Here is a 9,505-nt window from a genome sequence, read left to right on the forward strand (position 1 = left end):
GTGTATATACGGTATAAAATTGCTTTAGCGTGGATGATTAGGCCACTTAGATTCTTTTGCAACGTGAAAGCTTGACATTTCAATGCTAGACCAGTCACGAGTCACCGAGTGTTCGTTCTTTCAACGGCTCAGATTAAAACGCGACCTGTTAAGGTTTAGAGCTTTTCACGGCTCGGATCGACATAACGGATTCCAAATTCCCAAGCATTTTGTTTGCTTTAATAGAAAATCTAGATTGAAGCGCTTAATCGTGGATGGCCTGACACGCACGTTCGAGCGAATCAATGCAGACTTGTGCATCTGCATCACATGAGGGGAACCGGGTACGCCGGTGAGAACTGGCTTGTCGGGTCACAGGAGCTGACCATTGACTTAAGCAAGACGTAGTTGGTAAGAGCAAAATCGACCAATCAACCTCTACCGCGTGGCAACTTTACTGGCTTCAGAGCCGCTAATTTACCAGCTTAGAACCGAAACTAAGGACTTACCCTTGAATAGTCTTGAAGCAACGTCCTAGCTGGCTGCTACGTAGTAGCTTGGGGATGACGTGGCTTTTAGCAAGTCTCTATCGCAGAAATGACGTGGCTCAAGTAATGACATGGCTAAACCTGCCACTGTTGTTGTTCTCTCCCTTGGATGACACGGTTTTTTGAAGGTCAATCCTTTGGATGACGCGGCTGAACAGGTCGATACGTGTCAACCTGTTATGTGACACGTGGCACGGTGATGAATCACATGTTCAAGGATGACGTGGCGCCTGAGTTTCTTATCTTCTGGGGACGTGGCATGACGTGGCATAGGTGATGACTTTGATTTTTCAACCTAATCTGCTGACTCACGCGCCCGCCAATTTAGCGGCTCGCAGCCAAAAAATAGCGACCAATGGGGATTGTTCCTATTTGCTGTTGCTTTTTGTGGGGGTCTTTGAGGAAGCCCGTGATCCCGTGAAAGCTCCCTGCCTTTTCTCCTTCTTTATTTCAATAAAGTCTCCTCCAATGAAGAAAGTTTGGACAACAGCAAAAGCAAAGTGAGAGAACGCAGAAAGCAGAAAGATAAGTTAAAGCAGAGGGATCGTGTCTCCTTTACCGCCCTCACAAAACATCTTCTTCAGGCCACCTGCTTTTCTTTCCCTTTTACGCCTTGCAATGAAAAGCAACTTCTCCTGCCCTTCCCGGTCGAGCTTCGAATAGCGAAATGGAGTACGTAGCTGTGGAAAGGTAGATAATTTATCCCTGATCGGAGGTTTTTTGTTTGGTTCTTGCAGAAATGAAGAAAATTAGCCTATACACCTAACCAAATCTTTTGCCCCTTTCTTCTTGGATCTCTGTTACCCATGTGTTTTGGCCCCCTTTTCTGCTGCCCAAAACCCTCCACTCATCAGGAAGAGGGTGTTTTAGAAACTCTCAAACCGTAGGAAAAACTGCCCTGTAATGGACTCTGCCCCCCCCTACATCTGATTGCACAAAACAGGATCTCAGAAGCTACCACAATCACCATGGCGCACCATATCTGCAGTCATGTGCCACAAAGCTTTCCATTTGCAAAGGACTTTTGCATCATTTGACAGAAACTGTCTTCTTGGCCGAGTAGTTTGTAGAGATTTTCATCCCTAACTACTGATGGGGCATGTGTGATTGGATCAAAGCCTTTGGATCTGCTAAGCATGAGCATATAAGGTGCCACCTTCCACTGCTTTTTCTTCTTGTTTCGGTATCATGAGTTCGCAGGGTGCTGACGTCAGAGAATGGAGCCCTGAAGATCTTGCCATGATCAAGCAGCTCTTGGGCCCCCCTGCAATCGCCCACCTTTCTTGGAATCTGCAGGGCCTAACCCCGGCAGGTGGGCGCAGACTGAACGAGGCAGCATTGCAGCAGAGACTACAGAGTCTTGTTGAAGGTTCAGCAGTGAACTGGACGTATGCAATTTTCTGGCAGCTGTCTTGCACTCCCAAGGGTGAAGAAGTGTTGGGATGGGGAGATGGCTACTTCAAAGGACCCAAGGACAACAGCACTGAACCATCTCAAGCGATGCAGAAGGCTGAGGATCAACTGCTCAAAAGAAGGGTTTTGAGGACTCTGCAAGCCCAATTCTGTGCCACAGATGATGATCTCATGGATGCAGCTGATGAAGACTTTGTTTCCGATACAGAGTTGTTCTATCTCATCTCCATGTTCTACTCATTCCAACGTGGGATGGGGATACCAGGGGCATCATTTGAAAGCCAAAATCATGTATGGATGACAGGAACCAACAGGGATACCTCCAATGTGTGCACAAGGGGGCCGTTGGCAAGAATGGCTGGTATTCAGACAATAGTCTGTGTGCCTACTCTTCTTGGGGTAGCTGAGCTAGGATCAACCGACCTGATCTATGAAAACCGAAAGCTTATTCATGAGATCAAAGTATCTTTCACTGATGATGTGTGGGAGAAGCAGAGTGAGAATCAATCCTCACCTTTCCCGATGGCCCCTGGCAAGCTTATTCCCTTGCCAACTTGTGCAAGTGGTCCAATGGCAGCACCAATGCCCCCCTTGAGAGACATGATGAGCTGCAGAACACAGGAAACAGGCAGGCTAAGGTCACCGCTAGTGAGCGAGCCTTTCCATGGAGGTTCTTCTCAAGATTTTTGCAATGGAAGAATCTCTTCAGGGTTGCATCCCGATCGTTTGCAATCCCTTCCACCCCCTTTTCAACATAACCCTTTCTTAGCTGCACAAAGAGCAGCTGCTGTGAAAGTTTATCAGGCTCGCAATTGGCACCCAAAGCACAGTGTTGAGGCTGCAAAAACTCTCAATCTGGGTCTTAAGCAAGCAGGCCCGGAGATGCATCATAGAAACCAGATCATAAAGGGATCTAGTCTTAGCATGGATATGGGCGTCCAGGTTTCGAATGTTTTGGGTGGAGAGGAGAAGTTCAAGCAAGGTCTGGGTCATTCATTCAGTGCCATGGTGCGGTCATGTGTGGAATCAGAGCACTCTGATGTTGAAGCATCTTGCAAGGAAGTAGACTTCAAATCTGCTCTCGAGGAGAGAAGGCCAAGGAAACGAGGAAGGAAGCCAGCAAATGGAAGAGAAGAGCCTCTCAATCATGTCGAGGCCGAGCGTCAGAGGCGGGAGAAACTAAATCAGCGGTTTTACGCACTACGATCTCTGGTTCCAAACATCTCGAAGATGGACAAGGCCTCTCTACTTGGGGATGCAATAGCCTACATCCAAGAGCTGCAAGTAAAACTCAAGGAGGTGCAGGATGAGAAGGATGAACTACAGGCAAGGTCTATGGCTAATGGGGCGGAGGTCTCTTCACTCTCTCAAACAAAGGAAGGGGTTCATTTGATTTCTAGTATGCAAAATGTTGAGTTGCAGGTGCTAAATGGAGAGGCTACAGTGAAGGTGAGTTGCCCTAAAGAAAGGTACCCACTTACCAAGGTCATGGAAGCATTGCAAGAGTTGAAGCTGGAATCACCTATGGCAACTGTCGCCTTGCTTGATGAGTCTATAGTGCATACCATTAAACTTGATATAAGGGGCTCTGATATGGTTACTGAAGAACAACTGCATGCAGCCATCACCAAAAGTTCATGAAATTGCCTTCTTGTCAAGGATAGTGTGGTGATTGATCTGGTTTTCTGTTAACCTGCCTTATCAAAAAGAAGAGGCGCTCAGCTGCTCAATCTGGAAAGAAAAGAATTGATAGCAACATTGTGCTGTTTCTCCGTGTATTGGATGAAATGCAAAGCTATGTATCATATACTGGCAATTTTTGATACATTGCTGAACAGACAGTTCATGCAGATGAATGTTGTAGGCAGTTTCCCGCTTGCATACTTTCTTCATTTACTTCTCTATTATGGATGTCTGCCGAAAAGTTTAACTTCTTGGCAGATTTCTTGTAAAATATGTAAGTCTTGCAAACTATCTAATGCATGTTTGCGTGCATGTTCAGCAGCCTATCTATGATGCTCCATCTGGAGCAGCAAGCCACTGCATTGCCCAAGGTTAACAGTCTCTAGAGTAGGGTTTCTCAACACTGGCTCTGATCTTCATGAAGACCATGCACTTTTGTAGATCCCTTCTCCAAAAAATCTTTCCATGCTAATTTCTTGTCTATGTGGTTATTTTGCATGTGACTAACATTGAATGAAGACAGATCTAAACATGGAAAGGCCCCTACCAATACGAGAGCCTCTGCATTTGAGGGTCCTCTAGCATGGACAACCAGCTGCTCTAGTTGTGGTTTGTGTTAAGGATGGCAGGCGGTCGAGATCGTGCTCTTTTTTAAGTCCTCTTTTTTTTTCCTTGGGAAAAAGATCCTTCTATTAGTTAATAGAAAACAGTCATGAAGGGCTAAATACAACCATGAAGGGCTAGATGCAAACTAACCTCCATGAGCAGAGGGTGAGGATCAAGAAATCAAGGGGTGGAGAAAGATGTTGGTTGGCCTTCTCTATGAGGAGAAGGCTACCTCATATAGGGGGGGGGGGAGGGAATAACTACATAGGTGGTCTGTAGTGCCGAGTGGGCTCACTACCTCTATCTGTTAGAAAAGGACCAAGTCGTGAGCCTCAAGAGTGCTTCCCGCCACTTCCACATGCAGTAAGAGCCACCCTGCAACTTCCCTAGTGAGGGTATGAATGATATCAAGCCAAATGCTCTTGATGGACTCCGCAGGCGGAGTGTGGGTGCCTTCAAAGTCTTCTCTTGTAGTACAGTTCGGAAACTCGTACGAAGGGGTACCATCTTCATGGTACAGTGTGGTCATGTAGTGACAGTCCACTTTTGGTTAGTGGTAGAGCTCTTGTGCATGGGTAGCGGTGTTTGTATATCAAAATTTGAAACTAAGTTAATCAAAATAAAAATGTCGTGGATATATAAACGATGGAAAAGAGGACTACAATGGCACTTCAGGTTTTCATGTATCAATAGCAGGAAAGGAAAACCTAGTCTTATAGAAATTGTTAACAAAAACTACTAGATTATCACACTATGGATCTTATTTTTGGTGATTCACTGATACCAAATCTCGCTAATGAGGTGATAGCTCAAGTGGTAAAGGTGTTTGTCTAGGACCAAGAGGTCATGGGTTTAAAACCCTCGTTGGTGTTTTCTTACAGGCATTGCTTAGGGGTAGAGAATTAAGCATATACAGGAGAGGAAAAATTGGTAACTACAGGCTACTAAAGGCCAGTTGAAAAAAAAATTTGATACTAAATCTCAAAGTTGAAAACCTCAAGTAAAAATTGACACACACACAAAGATTGTAATAAAGCGTGGGACACAAATTATACATATGAGGCCAAGGACCAGGCATAAGTTATGTTGGGCCAAGGGACCAAGTGTAAGTGAGGGACATAGGCTTATGGGCCAAAGGCCAAGTAAGGTGGACATTAATAAATATGTGTGAAAAGGGGTCCATGGTATATTGGCCAATGTGAACTGCTAATCACAATTAATCCATACGAATCCAAATTACAAGCTAACAAGCTTTCATGGCAATCTTGTCCTTCTTCTTGCTTATGGATAGTGCTTCTACATCCATGTTATCACCCCATGCCTTGAGTGATCAATGTTAGTTCATTGCAGTGGTATCAGAGCTTCTCATTGATCCTATTTTTTTCAAATTTCATCATGGAAAGTTGTAGAATTTTTAGCTCCTTTTGTACTTCAAGAAAACCCTAGAATATCATAGGTTTCATCAAATTTCTTGCTCAAACTTCACAAACATGTTACCAAGTGTCTAAACAAGACCTAGTAGAGATTCGTGGGCATCATAAGCATGGGATTTAAGCTTTGGAGAGGCGACAGCAGGGTGGCGCGATTTCCAGTAGCCTGATGACGAAAATTGTGAGAAGGTGCTCAAGAGAAGCTACATTACATGCCTAAATGCTCTCTTAAGCTTAGCAATGGAGTCTTCTACCATTTTCTACAATTTTGGAGCATTGTTTCATGATGAATGAAGGCCATGGTCCCTTCCAAAGGCTGCAAATAGAGGTCCACGTTTTTCATCATGGGAAGGGCATCTCTTCACCAACATTCAAGATTGGAGCTTTGTGGTAATTCTTGAACATTTGCTAAGCATTTCCTTGCATTTCTTGGTTGATTTCTTGGATTTTTTGAATCTCCACTTGAGATTTGGGGCTTTCTTCCAAGAAACACTAATTTTTTGATATTGGCCACTTCAACGTGTCATTAGTCTTATCCATTCATCATTAGGTACACCAATGGTGCCAGTAAACAAGCTACTGCTTTAAATAGATCAATGATCAAGACATGCTTCTCAAGTTTGGTAGATATTGATCAATTTCATATACCATTGGATGCCACTGGAATCATTTGATGCTTCTTCAATCGTTGGTGTGACATTCAAGCCATCTTTATGTTTGGGAATGTCAAGATACATGCCAATCCACATGCTATTTGCTTCACCTTGACTGTTGTGTTGGTGTTGATATTGTTTGGATAATGGAGCTTGGAAAGAGAAAGTATAGCATGAGCACATGCTAATGAAATGATGGATTATACACGGGTTCATGCAAAACATTGTAAGTCATCCTACCTACCTCTTTGAAGCTCAAATCACACCTATCACGTCCCTTTGTATCCCACATTTTCATCCAATTGAATCTAGAATGTGTGATGGTACCTCGGCATATGGTGAAGAGGCGGAGGGGAGAATGTCTTGAATTTGGTGTGCCATGATTGCCTTGGAAAAGTGGTATATCGGAGGATTAGGTACCAGCGCGTAAAGACTTGGCCCTAACCCTTGGCTTGAAAATACTCGCTAAGGGGGTGGGAAGGCTTGGCTAGGAGATTAGCAAAGCTCTCCATCAATAGTCGATCTTCATCGGCACAAAGATTACATTGCTTCATCGGCACAAAGGTTACATACAATATGCCATTGGTCAATGTATGATGCAATGAGAATAGGCTTTTGATTCTATGCCACATGCCTAGGGAGCATTGATTATTGGATTGAGTTCATTGGGAAATTTGAGATTTGGCTCTTAATACAAAGAATATAATGCCAATTTTTAAAAAAAATTACATGCATGGATTGGATTGAGAGCATTTATGGACACATAGAAGGTGTTTTTGGATGCTAAGTTGCTTGGAACCAAGGGTGGAACATGTGGAAGGCAAATGGGTACCAAAAGAGCACTTGAGCAAAATCTACAAATTCACAAAATCCTAATTCAGTAAAATCACATTACGGCTAGAGTTTTGGTGATTATATAGGCTCTTAGTACTCCTTTACACCTTACCAACAAGCCTTCAACCTCTCCATCCGACATCATTTGGATCCCCGACTTGCCATTTTTCATTGGTGGTCAAACTTAGGCTCGGTCAGAAACAGTAAGCTATTTGGAACAAATGATATCATAAGATGGATGCACATCATTAGGGCTTTCCAACAATCCATAGTACACCCAAATACGATGTCATTTGGATGGTCAAACTTAGATGGTTGACTGATCAAAAAGTCAAAATAGAGTATATCTGCACTTTGACTTTGGTCAAATCCTCTTAGGTATAGTTAGTACTTGTCATCACAAGCTCATACACCAAATTTCATCTAAATCCAATGAGTTTTGAGTACTCTCTAGCCTAATCCCTATTTTAAGCAGTGTTGTATAAACCCTAAAACAGAGAATATTAGAGCTATCCAAAAAATTTCTGGTCTTGTATATTTGGATACTACATAACAAAATCTATCTATAGAGCCCTATATTATCAATTTTCGATACCATTTAAGCCTTCTACTAGCCATTTTCCATTTTCAGCCACCATTATGCCAAGGGGGAGTCCATCTATGTAAGTGATGGAACGTCAAGAGATAAGGGAAGACATGGAAATGGTGAATGAGGATCATGTAGAGGTGATTGGTGAAGAGGATATGAATTTACAAGGCGATACCAACAATGCAAATATGGCACATAGGACAAATCATGTGCAAATTAGGCCAAGTTTTGCAAATGTGGTCAATACATCAAATTAATTGGGAGGAGCAAATGCACAAGCGATGCCCACTATGATAAATGATATGTCACAAATGATGATGATGATGAGAAGCATGATGCAACCACTTGTGTAAGAGATTAGGGGCATGTGTATGAGATGAAGAGCAAGGATGAAGACAAGGGTGGACTATCTCACAATGTTCGACAAGCTCATGTTGAAGAAAAAGAGAATCATCACCCAAGTTTTCATTCTACTTATGGTGCTATGCGTAACCCAATGTTTTCATACACACCCAATGAAGCCAAAGGCATGAGGACAATGAAAAAGAGAGAAAAGTTATATATGTGATCAAAAGTAGAGAAATATGAAGTGGTAAGCAAGTTAAAGAGCTCATAGATATAGGTTGGGTGAAACGCAGTCAATCACCATTTGCATCTCCCGTTTTATTGGTGAAGAAGAAGGATGGGACTTTTAGAATGTGCATAGATTGCATGTTAACAAAATCACTATCAAGAATAGGTACCCAATCCCAAGAATTTATGCTCTCTTAGATGAATTGAAGGGTGCCAAGTTCTTCACCAAGATTGACTTGCGGTCTGGTTACCACCAAATAAGAATGAAAAGCGGGGATGAGAATAAGACGACATTTTGTACCAAAAGAGGTATCTATTATTTCATGGTGATGCCATTTGGGCTATGTAATTCATCGGCCACTTTTCAAGCATTGATGAACAAAGTGCTACAACCATTCCTCTTCAAGTTTGTACATCACGGAAGTACATAACGATTGGATTGAGGAGATTCAAGAGGAATTATTTCTTGATGATGAGGCTTCAAAAATAGTCAGAAATTACAACATGGTGTTTGTGATGATTTACCTCATTTTCGGTTACAAAATAGTCTCCTCTATCACACAAGGAAAGGGTGTATCTTATACCCCACCCATCCTTCAAGAAAATAGTCTCCTCTATCACACAAGGAAAGGGTGTATCTTATACCCCACCCATCCTTCAAGAAAAAGGTCATGGATGAGATGCATTCTACTCCCATGGAGGGACATTTGGTTTTGCTCAAAACCTATGATGCCATAAGGAGGAGCTTTCATTGGAAAGGTCAAGGGAGGGAAGTCAAAGAAGTATGTTGCTAAGTGTATGCCTTGTCAACTCAACAAGGATCCCACACACAAGCTGGGTGGTTTGCTTTATCCTTTACCTATTCCGGAGGGTAAATGGATGCATATTGCTATGGATTTCATTACCGGCTTGCCTTCTATGAAGAGACGATGGGATAGCATCTATGTGGTAGTTGACCGATGGACAAAAGTTGCCCATTTTGTATCGAAAAAATTCACAACACAAAACTTAAAAACTCAAAGAAAGATAGAGAAGAATTGTAAAACTAAAGTGTTAAACTGAAGTGATACAATAGATATAGAAAAGCCTCCATGTGTGGATTGTTATGGATTACGGTCCATGGATAATGTAATGTAGCATGTAGCCTCTTTTTGGTAGTGTGCCAATTCTAATCTAAATCGTCTCTAAACCATATGG

At 42.6% G+C, this 9,505-nt stretch overlaps 1 protein-coding gene across 1 annotated transcript; it reads left to right on the plus strand.

Moving 5' to 3' along the window:
* The first annotated feature begins 974 nt into the window (after nucleotides 1-974).
* LOC147630989 (transcription factor MTB2-like) lies at nucleotides 975-4,095 on the plus strand. Its single transcript, XM_086809327.1, has one exon. The coding sequence runs from the start codon at nucleotides 1,716-1,718 to the stop codon at nucleotides 3,579-3,581; it is 1,866 nt and encodes a 621-aa protein (XP_086665453.1). The 5' UTR covers nucleotides 975-1,715; the 3' UTR covers nucleotides 3,582-4,095.
* Nucleotides 4,096-9,505: the final 5,410 nt, after the last annotated feature.

Source organism: Cibotium barometz, chromosome 15 (genome assembly GCF_041138505.1).
Source record: "Cibotium barometz isolate CiBa-2024 chromosome 15, ASM4113850v1, whole genome shotgun sequence".
Classification (NCBI taxonomy): domain Eukaryota; kingdom Viridiplantae; phylum Streptophyta; class Polypodiopsida; order Cyatheales; family Cibotiaceae; genus Cibotium; species Cibotium barometz.